At 39.3% G+C, this 21,679-nt stretch overlaps 1 protein-coding gene across 2 annotated transcripts in view; it reads left to right on the plus strand.

Moving 5' to 3' along the window:
- The window catches only part of MPPED2 (metallophosphoesterase domain containing 2), a 200,111-nt gene that overhangs the window by 143,716 nt on the left and 34,716 nt on the right, over window positions 1–21,679 (plus strand). For both annotated transcript variants that reach the window (XM_083838939.1, XM_083838938.1), the window contains exon 8: window positions 8,076–8,301. In XM_083838939.1, the coding sequence (XP_083695065.1) occupies window positions 8,076–8,301 (226 nt within the window). The remainder of the gene's footprint in view (window positions 1–8,075; window positions 8,302–21,679) is intronic.

The following is a 21,679-nucleotide window of genomic DNA, read 5'->3' on the forward strand; positions in this document are numbered from 1 at the left end:
TTGGAACTTGTGATTTCGTTTTGCTTATTGGCAAGAGTACCATGTAAATTGATCTGTGATGCATTTATAGAGAATGCTTTGAAAATTTTGAAATAAAGATGGCTTTTTCATATTAGATTTAGATAGTGCTAGGGTTCATTTCTTATTTTAGCCTAATACAATAGTAACCAAAACCATTCCTTTTCAATTTTTTCTTAATCAAGTTGAAGAAGAACATTTCTACGTAGTCCTACTGGCCCTGTGAAGGCATGCTTTGTTTCCATTTTCAGCACTGAGCTGAAATCAGTCTAAAACTCTTTGGCCCTGGTGTGTTACATCTTAATGCATTGATGTTTGATGTTCATGGTCACAGGAGAAAATGTAAAATTCTGTTGGACAAAATATAACGTTTCTGTATATCTGCCCACAGGATAGACCTAAAACTATAGGAGATTAGATGCAAATTTCATTGTAAGTGTAAATATGGGGTAATCCTGTTTAAAGGAATACCCTTCAACTCTACCAGACAAAAACAAGTTCTTAGCTGAAAACCTTATGTAATGTCCCAAGTGAACTCTACTTCACTTAAAGGATCTCTCTAAAAGCATGCATGCAGCATCAAAGTGGTCATGCTAGTCCTTTACGTATTGCTTTGTTTATAGGAAACAGAATTGGAGGAGGAACTACCATTTCTGCAAGAATCCTTTTTAGAAATGAAAGGGAAAAATAAGGCTATTGTGATTTGCAGTGAGGGTGTTGTTTTCAGAATTTGCTAAATTTAAAGGGAAACTTCATAGCTGTCAGCTTTTTCGATTTTAAGTTACATTTTTTTTTTTTAAAGCTCCGTCTTTTTGGTTATATAAATACAAGCCTGAAAAGAAACCCTTTCTGTGGACTCATAAACAGAGAAATCTGTGCTGCTTAAGTTCCAATTATGATAATTTTAAAGCCAATTTTGGGGACTTCTTACAGCTACAGTTGGCAGTGCTGTGAGCTGCAAAATCCTGAGGATGGTTTTCGTTGGCTTAGACTAAACAAAACCTTCAGATTCTTTTTCAAAGCAAATAAATGTCATGTATTAATTGATAAGACCTTAGAGAAACCTTCTGTTTCAAGAAAAAAAAAATCAATAACAGAAGTCCAATGAAATTCAAAAATGACTTTGAGATCAAAAAACAATGTGTGTAATGTCAGAATGCTACAGAAGCTGTGCAATGCTGAAGTGAAACAAAAGGCTGTCCTTTATGTTATGCTACTTTCTTTCTATTAGAGGAGAAGGATATTAATCACAAACAGTTACATTAGAATAATGTTATGGTTGAGACATAAATACATAAAAGCAAGGAATTGTTACGATGTCAGAGCTTCGTTAAATCAGACCCGTAGCTAACTAGGTTCGGCAGTATATATGGCCCTGTTTCAGGGTTCGTGCAGTGCTTGGTGATGTTGTGGCCCAGTGTTGTACCAAATTCAATTCATTTACCTAGATGGGAGAAAACAGAAGTACTTGGTATTAGGCACTGCCAATTCTGCAGCCTCAGATGGCTCATAAGTGACCATATAGGTACAGCAGTGCCTGCATCTGTGGTCACTCAGAGAGGATTGTATAGGCTGCAGTATCTTGGCACTGGGTAGCCGAGTTACAGGTGCTGAGGCAAGATTCACTCAATACTTCCTTGCTTTCATGGGTTTATGACTCAACCTTGGCATTATTGTAACGTAGTTTTTTGTGTTTAATGTTTCTTAGACTTGGTTTTCCATTGCCAGCATGGAAGAAATCCTAATGCATGAGTTTCAGAGGAGAAGGTAGCAGTCTGAACCTGCTGTGTGGCTCGATCAGCAAGTGTGAGTATTAACGCTAGAGCTGTCAGGCCTTGTGAAAATTAATGAAGCCTGACGGTTACAGAGTGAAAGGTCAGAGGCAGAGCTTGCACTTACGTAACATTTCTGTTTTGTTGTGTCTAACAGCGTTTTCAACAAAGGGGAGCTTTAATGTGCGAGCTTTAGATTTATCACAGGAACTCAAGGGTCTCAGCCTTTGCTTCTCCCTGCGCTGTGGTCTGATGTTTTCCTTGCATAAAGGCAAAACAGTTAAACTTTCATTCATCTACTCGCCTTGCTGCATTTCCCATGTGTGTTTTGCCTTTATTTTTCCTTCTCCAGATTTTCTTTTGGAGGAAAAAAATGAAGAGCATCTGAACTGATGAGAGTTTAAAAAGCTGGTGGAATACTTTTCATCAAAAAGATTTTGAGATCTTGGGCTTCAGCTCTTTCTGCTTCTTTAGAAACTTGTTCTGGTTTTGTGCATGTTCTGTCTATTATTTGTCTGCTTTTTTGTTATTTATTTCATTCTTTAGGTTTCTACCGATACAAAGGGAAGATGCATAAAAATACATGGGTTATGTTTTCAGTCAGTATATCAGTTGGCATCAGCATTAGCTGTTTCATTGAAGACTTCTTATGCAGGCTGTTTGATTAAAACAGCCAGAATATTTTTAAAGCCAATCATTCTCATCCTAGAAAGGATGTTTTTTTTTCCATACCCAGTTTTGAATCTCCATACCTACAGTTATCCTTTATGGTGAGAGAAGTCCAGCATATCATGTGGAAGTTTAGGTCTATATAACTGTACTTGTACAGTCTAACTCATTTGTTGCTGCTGAAGGAGAAATCAGATCCTTTCTGATACTGTTGCTTTTAAAATTCTGAAAGGGGCTTGTGAGTGTTGTGATTATTCTATAATGCTGGGAAGAAGAGTAATAACTATTGCCTTGAGATTCAATGGACTTTCCATGGGAAACCTCTTTGAGGAATTCCAGTGCTACTGAACGGCGGTAATGATGTTTGCTGGCTGCTGTCAGGGCACTTATTCAGCTGTGGTCAGACAGCTGATGGCAACCTGAGATGCTGCAGGGACTGGAAGGCCATAGGACCACACAAAATCTGCTCCTTCAGTGTTTATCTCTAGACATGCATAGGGTTGTTTGTAAGTGAATGTTCCAGAGCTAGTTATGCTCTTTGAAGCATATATGATACACTGTAAATTGGAGGTGATTGACTTGCACAGGCATCTCACTTGTAGAGATTTTCCTTCTTTTTGAAAGGACAAAGCTTTTTACTTCAAGGTTTCTCAGCGCAGTTTTCAGGATATGGCCAAAGGGTCTATGAGTCTGTGAAAAGGCCATGAAAGCACTTAACACTTCATGGAAGTGTTGTGTGGTGTGTATAGTTAATGCATGTGTGTGCATATTCAGAGCTTCACATCAAAAGTATTTGTTTAGCAATGGTGTGCAAATACAGGTTTGTACCACTATATATAGACAGTTAGTATTATGTTATTTCTAGCTCCCCTGCCTCCCAATGCATTTTGTAGATAACACTAGTCAAAAAACAATGTGATTTTATTTTTATAGGGAGTCAGTAGTTAACATTCATTGACAGTCAGACTGCTTTTCATGTGTGGCAGCTCTACCGAACTTCAGTTGTGCGACTAAGTTGGACTTGTATGAAGCATGCCATTAAAATAGAAATGGTTGTTCAATGGATTAAGGATTCCTAGGATCAACTATTTAAGATAAACTTAAACCAAAAAACAACAATGTAATTTTCATATTTAAAGTCAGTCTGTTCAGCTTCTGCTTTAAAGTGCTGTGCATCGTTGCTGCCAGTGAAAGAATTCCTGCCTTACTAGCACGGGCATACAGTCTTGTTCCTTATTTGCTGCATCGGTTTTCAGCGGGGTCGGTTTCCTGATCCACTGTGCTCTGTGGCCATGAAATCCGCGTGCTGGCAAAGGGGCTTAGTGGCAGAGGAGTGAGAACGAAGGCTTGTGGATCAGATGGAAGAAAGTATTGCTATATGGGACTCTAGCTTGACAGTTAACTGACAAACAGAAAAGTTACAGAAATCTTCTGAGGCTGCCAGATTAATGTATTGACTATATATATATATATTTTTTTTTTTTTAAATGATTTGAAGTTACATATCTTTGCTCTTCTTTGAGCAAGATTGATATTCACCTTTTGTCCTTCAGGACAACAACTTCTCTAGCTGTGACATTTTCTTAACTACTACCTTCTGCTCTTGTTATGCTCCTACTGAGGGCAGATGTTAAATGACATCTTGGCCAAAAAAATATTAACGTATACTGAAGATATACACCACGTGTGTGTGCATGTGCACATATATGTATTCTATACCTTTTTAAGATTTCAAATACTTCAGTATAAGTGACTCTGCTTCACAGACTTAGTGCTCTAATCATTTTCAGAAGCTGTGATGTTAGCCTTTTGATTTCATCTGGAAAACAGTTAAGTATTTTTAATTTAAATTTAGCTTTTACTTTGTGAGTTGATATTTGGAGTTTCTGAGGTGCTTGTCCCAGTGAACACATCAAACTCTTCCTAGCTTGAGAAGTTATTCTTCTCTTTTTCAGAATATAGCATAAATTGGAATGAATAATATTACTGAAACATGATAGAAAATTTAGTAGTTAGGAAAGTAGTTTAATGAAGACAAAACGTAGCTAACAGAATTTTAGTGAAGAAAACAGCTTTCAACTTGTGTATTGTGGTGCAGTGGCTCTCTGAACTGACAGAATGGAAGTAGATAGGCAGAGATTAATCTGGTCAAGATGAAAACTAAAATATCATGAAGTAGGAGATTTGTTGTGTGACTGTTCATGCTTCCATAAAAAGCACAAAAGGTCAGCAGATTATAGACAAAGGGCAAAATTGCGAAAGTAAAAGACACCAAAATATTTCATAAATTATATCAGAGAGGATGAATGTTGTGCACTGCCACAAGGGCCTTTCAGGAAGGCAAAACCTGAATGTGATGAACAAATAGCTAATCTGATTGCAGGTAATTTATTACTGTGATTAGTGCTATATAGTCTTTCCTCAGGGAAGAGGAAAGAAATGGATGAGACTTCCTCTGGCTGCTCTCCTTTGCTTGGGCCTGGCTTTTGGTGTTTTGGCATTTTTATGAGTCATGTTCCTCATCGCTAGCTCGCAATGCAGCTTTGGTGGTTTTTGCCTCCAGAAAAAGTGCAAAATGTGGCTGGTAATAAAATCAGGGAGCTAAGCGGGGGAGCCAGGTCAGAACTCTGTGCCCATGCTATGGTAAATAACGATGTGTGTACAGCTATGGAGTGAAGCACATCTTGCCTTGCCCCTTCACGGGGGACTCGGGACTGAGGTGAATACATCCACAGCCAGCACTGGTTGCTCTTCAGCTCACGCACTGTGGATGTGCAGAACTACAAAGCTGGAGCTTGCAGGCAGATATTGATGAGTTGTGGTCCCTGTAGGATTTCTTCTCAGGCGCCCGTTTTGCCCTGTTTCTCAGTCCCTGGTGTTGATCCTGGAGTTTCATTGGTGAGGCCTAGTCTTGAGCTCCCTGGTTACACCTGGTGCCTGAGGCCTAGTACCTGGGCCCTGTGAGGCTCCTTGATGCATTACCGGGGCTCAAGAACTGACCAAGCGGAGCATCTCCTTAGTCTCTGTAAAATTAATGGCTTTCTTGACATTAATAGAAGTAATTATTGTTAGATTTTCCCCAGTGATTTCAGTTGCTTTTATAACATGTATAATATTACATTTGTACATTTTAACAATCATTAATCCCACAACTCGTTTTTTTTTTTTTTGTCCTATGTCTTTAAAGTAAGCCTTGTTTTTCAACATGTCAAGATAAAAAGCATTCACTTCAAACAAAGTATTCCAGATTTAATTGGACATAATATCTGCAAAATGTGCTGATTTTCAGGTCTCCTATCAAAATAAATTGGAGAAAGTGTAAAACCTGGGCATTCATCTAGTAAGACAAGAAGTCTTCTCTGCTATCATGGTAAATGTTAATAACTTAGCAGAAACCTAAATTTAACTTTTCCATCCTACTTCTCTGAGAATTTAATCACATCTTTCTTGTTTTGGGGGATTGATAGGTATGACAAGTGTATCAGATTTCATGCCAGTGGTGTCTTCGTGTTTCCTGAGAGAGGAGAAAATAACAACTTTACCTTGTGCCCAGGAGTGTCAAAGAGCAGGAATTTTTAGTACTTCTAGTATTCAAATAAAAATTAATTACGGAGCAGCATGTAGCAGAGATGGGGAAGGGAAGAGGGAAAGGAGTCGGGTATAATATGTAGAGGAGCATTTACTACGTCTCCCCAAGTTTTTAATCTAATGCAGCAGTTCAGGGAATTATGGATACGTATTAACTGCATTTAGTTCAGGTGTGAGGAATCTATGATTTTTTTTTGTTTTTGTTTTTCCCCAGGGGATATATAGCTGTTTGTTATTCTATCCAGAATTAACTAATGTCATGAAGACAATGCTTATGTATCTTGTATAATTCCTGTTTCTCTGCTGTAAATACTGAAAAGCAGAGAGTTTGGGCTGATTCCCTATAAGCCTTATTTGGGGGAAAGTTAATCTTGCTGTAGATGTTTACAGGTTTAGTTTAAAATTTACTGTTTAAAAAAAAAGAGAAAACACCTTTGGAAGCTGTTTAAAACAAGTTTTGAACTAGAAAAGCTGTGTCTGTTTAGTGTAGGAGAACAGTATTCATGAGAAATACATAGCATACAATTCTGTGTCCCTTGGGGGTTGATGTTGGAAGTTCCAGATCTGGAAGATGTACCCATGTATGTTTTGAGGACCTGTGTTTTATTTCCAAATCAGTGGACATACCTACATGTATATATACGTATGAGCACCTGGGCTAACAGCATTAACAATTACAGTGTGTCAGTTGTTGCTTTCATGGTTTGTGTAAATAACTGAAGACCCATGAGCAGTACAGAAAGTGAATATATATAATGATATATTTCATATGTATCATCCATTTGGTTGTAAAGTATTGTGCACATTTGTGGGGAAAAAATAATTTTTTAAATGATTATTAGGAATATGCACCAAAATGAACAACTTGGTTCAAGACAGAATCAGACAGTGAGGGCAGTAGAGGAGAGATGTGAGCCTGGTTTTAGCTTTGATGCAAACTTGGATGTGATTTTTGGCAAATCACAGTAAGACAGATTTTGTAAAAGATCTTGACTTCTGTGAAGACATCACAGTAGAGGAACATATTTTTAAGGGAGCCCAATACTCAATATGTTTAATTGAAATATTTGGCACTGGTTGTTAGTACCAAGTGCTTGAAAAATCTGTCTCTGAACTCAAAAGAAATCTGGCTCCATGGGCCTGATCCATGCCTTGTTCCAAACACTGAAAATAGCTGCATGGACTTCAGGTGATCAAGCCTGTACTCTTTATATCTGAAACTCAAAATAAATGAGCTAGCCACATTTCTTTTTTCCTACCTTATGTCTTAATTGTTTGGGTTCCATGGTTTCTTCTATGTATGTACTCTTTACAGAAATGAGATACTACCATAAACTGAATAATAATAAAGTGAAAGTCCATTTCAAATGAGTCAGAGCTTTGAAGAACAGACTAGGTCTGGGAATAAATGCCATCTTTTGAATGCTTGGGTTCCATACACATTGACCTAAAAAACTGCATAATTCAAAAACACCTGTGCCAGCTAGCTGATTCAGTGCTCTGTAGCTGGTATCCTCACAACATGCTGGTGAGGCATCCTGGTGAGGCATGCTGCCGCCTCTGTTATACCCACCCACAGGACACCCGGTTAAATCACTGCGGGTCGCTTCCATGGGCTAGGACTCAGCACTGCTGACTGACCCAGTCCCATGAATTCAGTGGGAATTCACAGCTTAGGGTAATATAAACCAACATATAATCAGCTGAAAACAAGGGAGCACTGGTGGTTTATGCCATGCTTGGAGGTGGTTCAGTGCCTGCCAGCTTGTTTTGTTTAATGCTGCACTACACCCAGAATTATTGTTTAGAATTATTACTATTATGACATTTATTTCTGTGGCGTTACTTTACATTTTAAAACAGTTTCATTCAATGGAAGAGAGGCAGCATTAATAGCTTCTGCTCAACATGGAGATGCACGCAGATCTTGGGTATTTCATTCTGTCACTGCTAGCTGTCTACTTATTGTGCCGGCAATGCTGGTGTGGGAGGAAAATGTGCTAATTAAGTCCTTTTTTGTTATTTCAGGAAACCTGCCATATGAATATAAAATAGTGATTGCTGGGAATCATGAACTGACATTTGATAAGGAATTCATGGCAGACCTTGTTAAACAAGATTACTACCGCTTTCCTTCTGTGTCCAAATTGAAACCAGAGGACTTTGACAATGTTCAGTCACTCCTGACAAATAGTATTTACTTACAAGATTCAGAGGTAACGGTTAAAGGATTCCGAATATACGGTGCCCCATGGTAAGTCTCAATTTAAACTTTCTTTGCTCTTTATTACTTAAACCACAGCAGGAATCATTCCTGCTGAAAATGCATGAAGCTGCTTTGCTGTATTGTCCTGCAGAATAGTATCAAACTCAGCTGTCAACCGCTCTGAAGAAATGGCCACTTTTTCATGTGGATAAGTATGCTGTATTTAGCCATGTATGTGAAATAAAAGAAAAAGTTGTAACCTATCTGTATTCTGCATGCTGAACGCACTTAAATTATGGACTCAATATCCATTCAGTGCTTGTGGATTAACTTCAGTATCATCTTAATATGTAATATGTATTAGGGAAGGAAGCACCGTTCTACTGTATGCTATTTAGATATTTATATCTGCTGTGCTAATAGGTTAGTATGGTGGCATTTATCACCAACGCAACACAAGGTACAAGGCAGCAGGTGATTTAAGTGCTATTTCTGATCAGTTTGAGGCGTGTTTTTTTTTTTTTTCATGTAAAGCTAAAATAATGTCATCTTGAGCTAGTTTTGATTTCATTCCACCCCTGAGCCAAGCATATGCAGGAAGAAAATTGCTGTCCAGTGTTGTACTAAGGAGACTATTCCTTGTTTTCTCAACATGTTGTTAAATTGCAATGCCTGTTATCTCTCTGTGGAGTCTTCAGTAGCACTCATTTTAAATTCTCACACTAACAACAATAACCAAGGTCCTTTGAGCCTCTACCAGAAAACTGAAATTCAGTGATCGTGATGATCATTATGTTACTTGGCATTCTCAATTATCAGCTGAAGTGATTGGATGCTAATTTATGCACACCTATAAAAAGGGTTTATTTTAAGCTTACAATTTACATTTTTTATGTCAGGCTTGTTTTACAGGTGAACGAAGAGGAAGGGGAAATGGCAGGGTCTGAACCAAAGAATGGGGCAAACATATACAGGCATAATTTTTTTTTCCCTTTCTCATGCTTACCTTCGTCTCATCTCTCCTGACCGTTCACTTAGCCCACGGTATTTGGTAGTTTATACACATATCTTGATGCTTCTGACAATACTTTTTAGATAATGCATGTGTACTGGTGCTATCTAGAAAACAATATAGCTCGATCTAAAATTCTTTATTTAAAGTAGCTTAAGTCAGCCTGACAGCTTGCTTAACTAAAAAATAAATAATTAAACAGCCAACCCTCTGTGTCCTGCAGTATCAGCTAATTGGGAAAGATGGTCTTAGTTCAGGTTAGAAACCATCTTGTAAAGACATTTCAAAGTAAAAAAAAAAAAAAAAAAAAGTTATTTTTTTCAGTATAATAATACATAACACACAGAAGAAAACAGAGCCCATAAAAGTTCTGCTAGTGTATGGTAGATTTGTGAATAGCTGTGTGAGCTGGAAGGTTACCTGCTGAGATTAAGATTTTGTTCAGCTTCTTTCGTATGTATGAGACGGAGGGCTTGCATTCTGCAGGCACCCAATGATTTCAGTGTGTAGGCATCTTTTCAAAATTTATTGGGACAGATTACATTTATATGTGCTGGCAAAATGTACTGATGTTTCTCCCTCCCTGCCCTCTGTGGTTTCCAAAATTCGTAATTGTGATTAGTTATCCTTTTCATCCAGCTGTGTCTAGAAGTCCTTCATTTCACTGGTATACATGTGAATTTAGAATGTTTCTTCTGAAATTCCAAGGGACAAGCCATCAGAGTTGATTTTAACCATGAGTGGCATATATATTGCAACCTTGTCGTGGAAGACAAATCTTGATTATTCATCCTGATAATCTATTGATTGATAACTGAATTTCTCCAGTTAATGATCAATGGGAGATTCAGCTAGATTTCTGAAATGCAAGTTTTGCTCCAACCAAATGCAGACTTCTACTCTCTCGTGAAAGATGTTTCATTTGTGTTCAGCTGTGACAAACTGTTGTCAAAGGATGTTTTCGAGCAACTGGTGATGGGAAATGAAGTTGAGGTTATCATTTTAAGTACAGCTTTTTAGATCAGTATACGTAATCCGAGTTTGGAGGACAGAGATAAGTATCTTCATTTCTCTTGATTTGTGTGGTTCCCACCACCACTGCCGCTGCACCCCCGAGAAGATGAATATTAAGCTGGTGTCCAGTATTTTACTTGGTCCTCAAGGGGGACAAAAAGTTGCATTAGATACTGGAAAAATCTGTTCCAAATCTGATCTGTGCCTGGAAACTAAGACAGAAAGATTAGACAAGCGTTTGACCACTCTTAATTTTTTTCTCCTTCCCTTCTAATCGCATCTCACTCTACTAGAATAAATATTCAGATTACTCCAAAGGAAGAGAATTTGTGGGGATTTTGTGTGTATTTATGGCCTCCTTACCCCAATTAGTTCTGTCACAGATGTGGAACAGTGGTCATTAACCCAGAAGATGCTCCAACCCTAAAATGAGATAAGTTGGCGTGTTCAATTTATGTGCATTTTTGTATTTCCAGAGGGAAAAAAAATTCTCATTTGCTGATAAAGCTACTGGTTTTAATTTAAAAAGGGGGATCAAACCAAGAATAACAGCTGTGATTCTGGAGGCTTCAGCCTGTCAGAGGTTTCCAAGAAGTAATTGCCAGAAGACTGGGAAAACTGGCTATAAGTCATCTATCTATTTAGAAAATGTAAATTGCCAACTCAGTGTAACTACAGAAAAGAAATATCAGTCCATATTCATTACATGTTATTGCTCGTGGTACATCTGAAAGCTTTCTAAAGACCTAAGAGAATTCAAGTAGTGCCTGCTAACTTACAATTTAGAAGAATTTGTATGTAGAAAATAACTTACAATACACGGGAGCATTCATGTGTATTTGCAATTGGAATGTGCGGTGGTGCATATCAACAGCCTCTAAGGAGCAGAAAATTTGAATTTAGCCTGATGGTTCTGAGAGTATTAAATGGCATTAGCTGGAGGGGAGTTAAAAACAGAGCAACAGCCCCTAGAAGAGAAAAGAGCGAAGGTGGGACATGAATCACACTCTGGGCTCTGCTCACTTTCAGAGGAAGATCTAACTGACATTTTCACACCTTGAGTAGGGCATTCTTTGATGTACCTTGAAGGAGTAAAATGGCTGAAGATTTTCCATATAGTCTATAGATAACAATCAACAAAAATATTTCCCTTCTTTCTCTTTCTTCTGACTTTGCCCTATGAATCTGACTTGTTTGGTGGAAAAAATGATAAATAGTTTATACTTTGGGTAGTCAAAACTCTTCAGGGCTCCAATAGAAACATTTTCTCCTTTGGAAATTTGAGATTAAGGCTAGTTATTGAATGAGACAAAAAACAAACAGTAATGGATGTATGAATTTCTAAATCCTAGGACTCCCTGTCTTATATATATGTAAGAGTAACTCATATACCGGTGTATCTTTAAAAGGGTAGGGAGAGATCATTTGTTTTTACTGGACCTTGAGGTACTGAATTATATGCAAGTGAATTACTGTAAGTTTTATTTAAATTCAAATGTACTTTATGTGTGTTCAAGTAATATTTGAAGTTGTTCATCTATGTTGAGGAATAAACTTTCTGTAGCATGCTATTGACATTTGAATACAAATATTCTAGCAATGTCTATTTTCAGATGAAGCTCTAAAAGTGTTCAAACCACTGGAGAGCTGCAGTTAACTGGAGCCAGAATTTGTTTAAACCACATTTTGACAGGAACAATTGTTCAGGGAGAATATTTTCTGTTTTATTTTGTTCTGCTCTACAGCTAGCTTTTTTTGGTTTGTTTAAAAGGAAAAAGTTTAAAGTGTTCTGATGAGCTTCATTTTATGTGCTTAGAAATTTACGGTACATAATTTCATGAATAATGAGATGATAGGTTTATTTATGGATTTTAAATCCTGTTTTCCATAAAATTTCACAAAAATGCCACCAGTCATAAGTATAAAGTAATCTCGTAAAGCAATCATGTACGTTATTTTTTAGCTACTAAAATACACCCGTATCTAGCAGAATGAAATATAAAACTGAAGACCAAAGACTTTCAGCATATATATTTGTTTAAATCACTACAGAGAGAGATGAATCATTTTAAGGAGCGAAAATGTTTTATATAAAAGCTAAATTTATATAAATCAATGTATTTTAATGGTTAATTGAATCAACTTTATGGAAATAACTGAAAAGTGCAAATGTAAAAGATTAAAATTGATTATTTAAATAATGACTCAAAATCTGTGATTTGCATCATTGTGATTAAAATCACTTCATCCTGAATGAAGCTGGGAATAAAGCTCTTCTCTTCTGACAGGAACTGCAGCATTGTTCAGCAATATCCTGCACATTTGTCAGGTTGTAGTTTGCTCAGGTCTCAAGAACAGTAGCACAAAGCTGGCCTCCCAGTTGCTTTTAATGAATACTGGTGGGTTTTTCCTATGTCCAAGAATTTGATCTGTAGGGTGATCCAGAGGTCAAGAACAAACAGCTCACTATCGTTCACCTCTGAGAAGCCAAGGCTTTCAAGGTTTTTTTTTAGTAACTCTAGAGGAAGTGCCTTAACTTCTTTTTCAGAAGCAAAATTTTAATTGGCATAGATAATGCAACCTTAAGAAAGTGTAGAAAGGTTCAGTCATCTGCTATAAAAATAATTTTTTTGAGATTTTTTTTCTTTTTAGCACACTGTAAATTTTGTGGGTTTCATCAAAAGATTTTGTGTAAGTTTGAATTTATTTCTGTAACTGTTTCTTTCTCTGCTTCATTTGCAATTATATTTTAATCCGAGTGGCTCTAACTTAGTACATCTCCCTTCTTCTGATCAGTGTTTTCAGACTTTGTATTTATCCTGTCAGAAAAGCATCAGATGTTGTTTTTTCTTTTCAATTATAAGTTTCGTAATGCATCATGGATTTTGCTGACAGTCTTCAAGTTCTTGAAATAGCAAGCAAATTAACAGCAGATATTGAGTGTGAGGACTGGAAAACCAATTGGCAACTCACATGATAGGATTCAGATATACTGATGGGTTAGAATGGATCTCATTTCTTTTATTTCATAATCTTAGCTGGCAATTAACTAGTGCCTAAAATAAAGGAGGAATAGAAATCGGACTACTCAGCAATAAAGTTCTTCACTGCAATTTAGCAGAGAGGGAACCAGGAGGAGACTGGAAAAGAAAACTGGTGATGTACCAGTTTTTGTATGAGTTCCAGCATTTGTTCAGGAGAAGTCAGCAACCGAGCAAAATGTTGGCAAAAACTGAAGTCTGGTCCTCTGTCCGTGTATTAAACAAACACGCCACCACTGTAGCGTGCTTGTGTTTAAGGTACGGGCTTCTGTTTCGTTTTTCTTGGCATTTGTCCTTCAAGCCTCTCATTTTAAGTTCGAAGAATGTGTTCCCCCAGGTCCAGGATTGCAGCGGTTTGTTTACATTTTTTGCCTTGTTGGGAATGTTGCTGATTTTTTTTCGGTCTGCTTGATATCAGATTCACTCTAAGTTAATTTTTTTTTTCTGTTTACTTTTAAATTTTTTTTTCTTTGAAGAAATAATGGAATGTTTGTAATTTGAAATATATTATCTCGTAAGTGATTTTTAATACTACAGTGCTACCCTGTCCTAGCGAACTCTTTTGGAAAGCTCTGCATCCCATCACTGGGACAAGTCATAAAGTCTTAACTTCTCATTCAGGCTCAATGTCAACACGAATTTACTAGTACACACGAACTGCATCTGTTTGTGGGTGGAAGTCTAGACAGTTAAACAGGCAAAAATGGTGGTTCTCCTAACTCTTGCATTTTTCCTAGTATGGAAGCAGGGATTTGAACTCCTTCAGAGCACTCCCAAACAAATGATTGAGGCAATAATGCGCTGTATGTCTCTAATTCCTGCACTGTTTGCCTGGAGTTAAGTAGATGCTACACAAAAGAGCAAAGAGCCACAATGAGCATCACCTGTGCTGCTCAGGGGTTACTTAATTCTGGTGGTCTCCTATTCATAGATTAAAACAAGGTTTGCTCAACAGCAAGGTAATTTTGATGTAGAAGTTGTGCATACAAAATCTACAAGTGGTGTATGTGTGTGTGGTTTTCGTTTGTTTGTTTTATTTGCCAGCTGTTAAGGAACAAGAAGTTTGCTTTCCTCTTGTGAACACTGAAAGTATACATTTGTGTGCACTGTGGAGGCTGAACCCATTCACATCCAGCAAGGAGTTAGGAAGAGTAGGGAATACTACCCAAGTCCTGAATTTTTCAACTTAGCTTCTGCAGGCTTCACCGTGAGAGGAGAAACTCTAAATAATGGGAGCTGGGGAAAGAGGAGGGAAGGGGAGAGTTAACCCTAATGTGTAGTTACTCTGTTCCTCGTGAGGTGAGGCTCAGGACCACATGTTGATGATTACTTAAGTAAATTCTCCTGTGTGGCTTCTGCGCACCTCATGACTCTTACATTTTCTTCCTGTATCTGTGCCATACCTCTGTGGTGCTCAAGTGCAGAGGGGAAGACAGATAAAATTGAAAATACCGACCTGTTAAGGTTAACTGAAAGATTATGAAACTGAAAGAGAGGGATCTGGGGGTCGTGGTTGACAGCAAGTTGAATATGAGCCAGCAGTGTGCCCTGGCGGCCAGGAGGGCCAACCGTGTCCTGGGGTGCATCAAGCACGGCATCGCTAGTAGGTCAAGGGAGGTGATTGTCCCGCTCTACTCTGCGCTGGTGCGGCCTCACCTCGAGTACTGTGTGCAGTTCTGGGCACCACAGTACAAAAAGGACATGAAACTGTTGGAGAGTGTCCAGAGGAGGGCTACGAAGATGGTGAAAGGCCTGGAGGGGAAGACGTACGAGGAACGGCTGAGGTCACTGGGCCTGTTCAGCCTGGAGAAGAGGAGGCTGAGGGGAGACCTCATCACAGTCTACAACTTCCTCGTAAGGGGGTGTCGAGAGGCAGGAGACCTTTTCTCCATTAACACCAGTGACAGGACCCGCGGGAACGGGGTTAAGCTGAGGCAGGGGAAATTTAGGCTCGACATCAGGAGGGAGTTCTTCACGGAGAGGGTGGTTGCACACTGGAACAGGCTCCCCAGGGAAGTGGTCACTGCACCGAGCCTGTCTGAATTTAAGAAGAGATTGGACTGTGCACTTAGTCACATGGTCTGAACTTTTGGGTAGACCTGTGCGGTATCAAGAGTTGGACTTGATGATCCTTAAGGGTCCCTTCCAACTCAGGATATTCTATGATTCTATGATTCTATGATTATCTTACTTGAGGACAGCCAGCTTCTCAATAGGAGACTGGAAAAGTAAGAGAGTGCCTTGGGCTGTGTCTGGATTACATCAGACCAGAGTTTACATCCCGTTTTCCGCACTGGATGGTGTGCTTCAGGTCCCATTACTTTCTTGCCTTCATTGCCCCTGTGTGGTATACCCCAAACACGAAGAAGCGGGGAGCAGCAGAGTGCTTTGAGTGAGAGGCAGAGAGGCTGACAGAGGACTTGGGGGCAGAGTGATCTGGTGAGCCTGAGAAACCAGGACCCCAGCAAGGAGCTAGGTAGGAGACCAAGACTTTGTTGCAGGGGAGGCCAGCTAGACGGGCTAGACTGTATCCCCGGAAGAGAGAGGCCCGTCGAGCCTGATGTGCATGGAAGTATGTATATTTTCAGCAGGATATTTAGATCCAAACAACTTCTGGTGGGGAGTTTAGTCAGTAATGCTGCTGCTTTAAAAGCACTGGATGAGTGAGTCTTTCTGTTGTGGTTTAACCCGGCTGGCAGCTAAACACCACACAGCCGTTCGCTCACCCTCCCCCCTCCCTCTCTGGGATGGGGGAGAGAAACGGGAAAGTGAAGCCTGTGAGTTGAGATAAAGACAGTTTATTAAGACAGGAATATAATAATAACAATAATAATAATAGTGATAATGATAATAGTATTAATAATAATAATGTGTAAGAAACAAGTGATGCACAATGCAATTGCTCACCACCCGCTGACCGATGCCCAGCCTATCCCCGAGCAGCCGGCCCCCCACCCCGGCCAGCCACCCCTATATATTGTTTAGCATGCTGTCAGATGGTATGGAATACCCCTTTGGCCAGTTTGGGTCAGCTGTCCTGGGTCTGTCCCCTCCCAGCTCCTGCTGCACCCCCAGCCTGCTCGCTGGCAGGACAGAGCGAGAAGCCGAAAAGTCCTTGGCCTGGTGTAAACACTGCTCTGCAACAATTAAAACATCAGCATGTTATCAGCGCTCTTCTCATCCTAATCCAAAACATAGCAGCCTACCAACTACTAGAAGGAAAAATTAACTCTGTCCTAACTGGAACCAAGACACTTTCCTAGGTCAGGAGTTGTGACCCCAAGTTAGAAGAGACATACATGGGTCAATACCTTCAATGGAAGGTTGATACCCATACTGCAAAAATGTAGCCAAAACAGCCCACTTGAACAAGGCACCTAGGTGCGCCAGATCTGGGACGTGGCTCGATTCACTGACTAGGTGAGATTAGTAATAAACTGAAGTTAAGTATGTAGTTAGTGGTTAAATATGGATATTTATTATTATTTAACCAACTATATATATGTATATATAAAATTGGTTAAATAGTTATTTATATAAAATTGTAATTATAGATGTAAATAAAAATTAGGAAAATTGCTGAATTAACTTGTAATTGGAAATATAGAGGACACATTCAAGTGCGTTTTAAAGATTATTTGAAATGAATGAGCTTGAGAGGTGGACAGAAGGTCTTGCAGGTCTTGTCCTGCATTGTCCTGCGCACTGTCTCAAGGAGGTATCAGGTATGTGAAATGGTTAAGTGCAGTCTCCAGGTGGTTTGCTTCATAGTTATCTATTCTGGAGAAATATAAGGAAAGTGTGTAGAAGAATTTATGTTGCTTCACATGGAGGTGATGATGAGACTCCCATGATGTGATAGTGATAAAATGAAATAGAAGAGAAACTAAGTTTGAAAAATAGTGTTATGGATTTAATAAAAATAAGTCATGTAGCAAGTGACTGAATTTTGTTAGCTCCCAATGAAGGGTAAGATTTCTCATGACTATCTTGAAGATGATTTGGGTCATATTTATCTAATACTTATTGATCAGAATGCTAACTCGAACCAGTTTAAGATACTTAATGGAATTCACAGAGGCTATGAAATAAAGCAGAAATTGCACGAGCACTCCAAATAAGAGAACACTGATTGTGAAACTGAGCATGGATGTAAAGGTCAGGAGTGACAACTACATTCATCAGATTTTCATGAGAATCCTTTCAGTAGAATAGATTTGGCATCTAATCACAAGTGGTCAAGTCTCATGGATTTAGTTGAAAATCAGTGAGACCACTGGGTATTTATCACCTCTAAAATGTTTAGGTGCTTGTCAATTTTTTGGTTTGTGTATATCTAAGGTAGGGGAGTTGCTGGCATTTCAGACTGTACTAGGTAAGCATTAAAATCTTTTTATGTCTGAGAGCTATTCGTATTCGTGCGCTCGGAAAAGAAGGCTTAAGTGGTGTTTACAAGCAGGAAGGTGACGACAACGTATCACCGTGCCTTGATGGAAGTGGCTGAGGAGCGTACTCCCCTGTGTGTCTACAGGAGGCCTCGCAAGCTGTGGTGCTTGCTACCTCCTTGCTACCCAGTTAGCTCTGGGTTATCCAAAAGTGCCTGCTCCAGCACAGCCTCGTCATCTGATGTAGCTCCAACAGGTGAGCTGTACCTGCTTGTCAGCAGGGGTTGCGTTGTCTGCCTTTCCTCTGGGTGATGTGTCAGTACAGTCACAAGCGTAAGCTGCTTTGCATGCTGTAACCATGCACAAACAGGAGGACCATTTTACAGCCTGGGTGCACAGCATGCTGGGGTGAAAAGTAATGGAGTTAGCAGCTAGTAACTCCATTCTTTTTTCCTCCTCTTCTAGCGTTTTCGGAAAAGCCATCTCTGTAAACAAACCTGCAACCTTTTATGTATGTGCTTTGCTGGTGGCCTGACATACTGATATGCATGTCATATTTGGGAACCTTGTGCCTACATCTCCATTGTCAAAGGAAATCATACTTCCTTGAAAATGAGCTAGTAGTGATGTGAAATCATCTGACAAGCGTGTCATCATGTCCTTTGCCCTTTATTTTGCAAGTAATATTCTGAGTACTTGAGTATTGTATCTGTATATCTGCCAACTTGTCTATCCTCTGCTTCTGGAGAGCCTTCCATTTTGGTGTTTCAGCAGCAGTTTCTGGATGGGTAGGACTGACAGAAAGTTGTGTGGTCCAGTTCCTCAGAAAGCCTCTTTATTTCTGTACACATGTAAATCCGTGTATCTTACTGACAAAGGCTGGTATTTGGAGCTGCTAACTGTGTTGTTGCCCTGGTGAGAAAGGCTTGTAAGTTTGTACCCTGCGGATATACTTACAGATTATGTACTGCCTCAAACTTCATGTAAAAAACCTTTATGTAAGAAGCAAGGAGGAATCTTTCAGTCTCCTTTTCTTGGCACAGATTTTAATGCATCTTATTTCCCAAACTGGGAATGTAATAAAAAGAAACCACAAGAAAGGTGTTCTCTTTAACACCTCTCTTGGTGTTCCATCTGGGCTGCTTAGGGCACTTCCATATTCTGCATAGCAGGAAAACATAGGAAAAAGGCAAACTGAGCACTAACCTGAAAACTGCAGTCCTAAAGTGTTTCCCTTTTCAATGTGGAATGCCCCGATACACCGTAATCCGGGACTCTGTGCATCTGATTTTTTTTTCCAGTGCTTAAAAAGTTTGTCTCCTTCTTCCGCTTGTGAATAAAACTTAGGTTTTGTATTTGCTGAGAAATGTAAAAAGTGCCACTTGAAGGAAGAATGTCATCCATTGCCTGCCCTGAAGATCCTTTTTAATTAACTCCTGGATTTATAAGGTTCAAGAATGATATTGCTTGTGTTCATGTGCGTATAGCTTTTGGGAAGAGGCTGAGCTTTTGGGAAGGCTTAGAAAATGCGGAAATAAGTATGAATCACTCTAGTAGAGTTCAGTATATTGTTTAATCTTTCTGTGTATGAAGAGATACTTTGAAACGTAAAGGATGAAATCTGTCCTCTCTGAAGTTAAAAGGACTTGGGTCATTCAGGATTTTGGACAGCAGCTTCCATGTGTTTCATGAAGTTCACAGTGCAAGTGGTACCTGGAGCTCTGAAGCAGGCATTTGGTGTTGCCATTATCATCACTAAATTTTATCTTAGCCAATCAAATGGAATACTTTGAAAAGCAGAGAAACTGCTTTCCTCAGAGGCGTGAAAGTCTTTTCCATCATTTTCTGTATGGTATTTGTACAGCCACTACACACAGTTCATGCATAAATTCTAATTCTTGTTTTACAGTAGCATTAGTTTATCTTGCATCTCCTTTCGGAGAGGTTTATTTGTAGGACTTTTCTCTGAGTTCATTTCCTTCACAAGGTGGAATCCTGCTCAGGGCCAGCAAAATCTGCTGGCCAGAATGGCGCAGCAGGAGCTGCGTGCCTCCTTGCAGGGTCTTAGCATCTGCTGCCGTGTTGCAGTGGCAGCAGTGTTTGAGTCCCAGGCACTCACAGTATGCCCATGTGGGATTTGCTGAGCTGTGTGTATATAACTGAAAAGTGTACTTCCTGCAAGCTTTATAATCACCTAATCTCAACAGCAATTTAAGGGAGAAGAAAATATGCTTTGCTTTGGAGAAAGGTTTTGCTTTGATTTCATAAAGTCTGGAGTTAAAATAGAGGTAAGACATTCAGAGATGCGTAGGCAGATTGTCCATCTGGACATGAGCTGCTTTAGCACAGAAGAGTGAGACCTTGCGGTAAGGATGTGCTGTTAGCTGATAATTACTAGCAGTCAAACTGCCCAGAGTGTACACCTTTTCTTATTTATATTCCAGTCCTGTAACCTTCCCTATTCTCTCGTGCCTTTGTTCTATTAATCTACAAAACAGGGCTCGACTTGTGATTAGTCCTTAGAGGTTGTTTCTATTAATCAGGCTGCAAAACAGGTCTACTTGGATGTTCTGTTGCAAGTGCTTAATGTGGTTTCCTCATCAGCCCACAGCGCAGAGCTGCTGGGCTTGTCTTAAATGGCAATGAAATCAGCGATGTGTCTGTTGCACTTTCTTTGTTTTTACATCTTGATTGTGTTGCTGTGGGACGGGGAAAATAGAAAGAGGAAAATAATTGCAGTCCTATAGAAAATTGCTCAAGTTGGTGACATTTGTGGCTGCGTGTTGCTAGAGAGGTGAGCAGCAGCTGCAGGAAGGAGCCTGGCACAGCAGAAGTGCTTGCTAGGTGCCTTTTGAATGAGAAGAACCTCGCATCTTTAAAGGTGAGAACTGGAATTTAAGCTGTGATTACAGAAGGAAGGCTATGTTTTTAACTCCATTTATAGAGTATTAAAGATACTTCTAGGCCCCTAATATTCAGAGTCATTTAAAATAGCATGTGTTTTTCTGGAGTAGGTAGAAGGCCAGACAGATTTATGCTGATATTTAAAAAAAAGAATAAAAAAAATAAAACCCAAAACCGCGCACAGAAGAAAAAGGAAAAACAAAACACCAAGGAACTGACGGAATATAAATGGGGAAAAAAAAAAAAGCCTGCAAGCTGAACTGATCTGTAACACTTCCATTATTAGAACTTACTGTAAAATTTGAACAATAAACAGTGTATGTGGTGAGAAACTAGTTTCATTATATAAGATATTACTAACTATAAAAGCTTAATGATTTATGATTCCAATTAAATGTACTATTTCCTCCCTGTAGGAGGAAAGTATCTATTTTCAAAACGTATTGGAAGAAACAAAACAGACCCCTAGTTATTTTTTCTGTTTTGTCCCTTCGGTTTGATTCTTTATTTTTGAAGTTTCCATTATGTTTATTACATATTTTCATGTCAGATCAAGAATGTCTGTCACTGAACTAAAGAGCTTGGGTTGTTGGCTGGAAAATAAATTGGCGGTGAGGCAGTAGGGTTTGTCTCGACTGCAGTGCTGTTCTCTCACTGTATGCGTGTCCTTTTTTATTGTTATTTCCACAGCACATGCCTCAGTTTCACTAGCACGCGAGCTTAAATCACCACCCTTTGCAAAACTGGACCAGTCTCAACTTCCAGTGAAGTACGTATCTGAATTCTTGTTGGCTGTGATAAGACCCAGCTCCATTATCGCTTCATGCCGTGATTTAACTGCTAATTTAAAAGTCTTTGTGCTGCCTCACCCCCCCCCGATACAAACTGCTTCATTAGGCTATGTTTTGTCCAGTTTGACCTTTCGTGGCCTAAAGAACAGTGTTAAATGCTAGCGTTCTGCCTCCCTCCCTGCTCTGACACTGTGCAGATGTAATTCTTTCGGTTGTGTCTTATCGCTGACATGATCCTGACATGAATAGCTGCGCGAGCGGCTTATGTGCACCCCAGTA

Source organism: Anser anser (genome assembly GCF_964211835.1).
Source record: "Anser anser genome assembly, chromosome: 5".
NCBI classification, from domain to species: Eukaryota; Metazoa; Chordata; class Aves; order Anseriformes; family Anatidae; genus Anser; species Anser anser.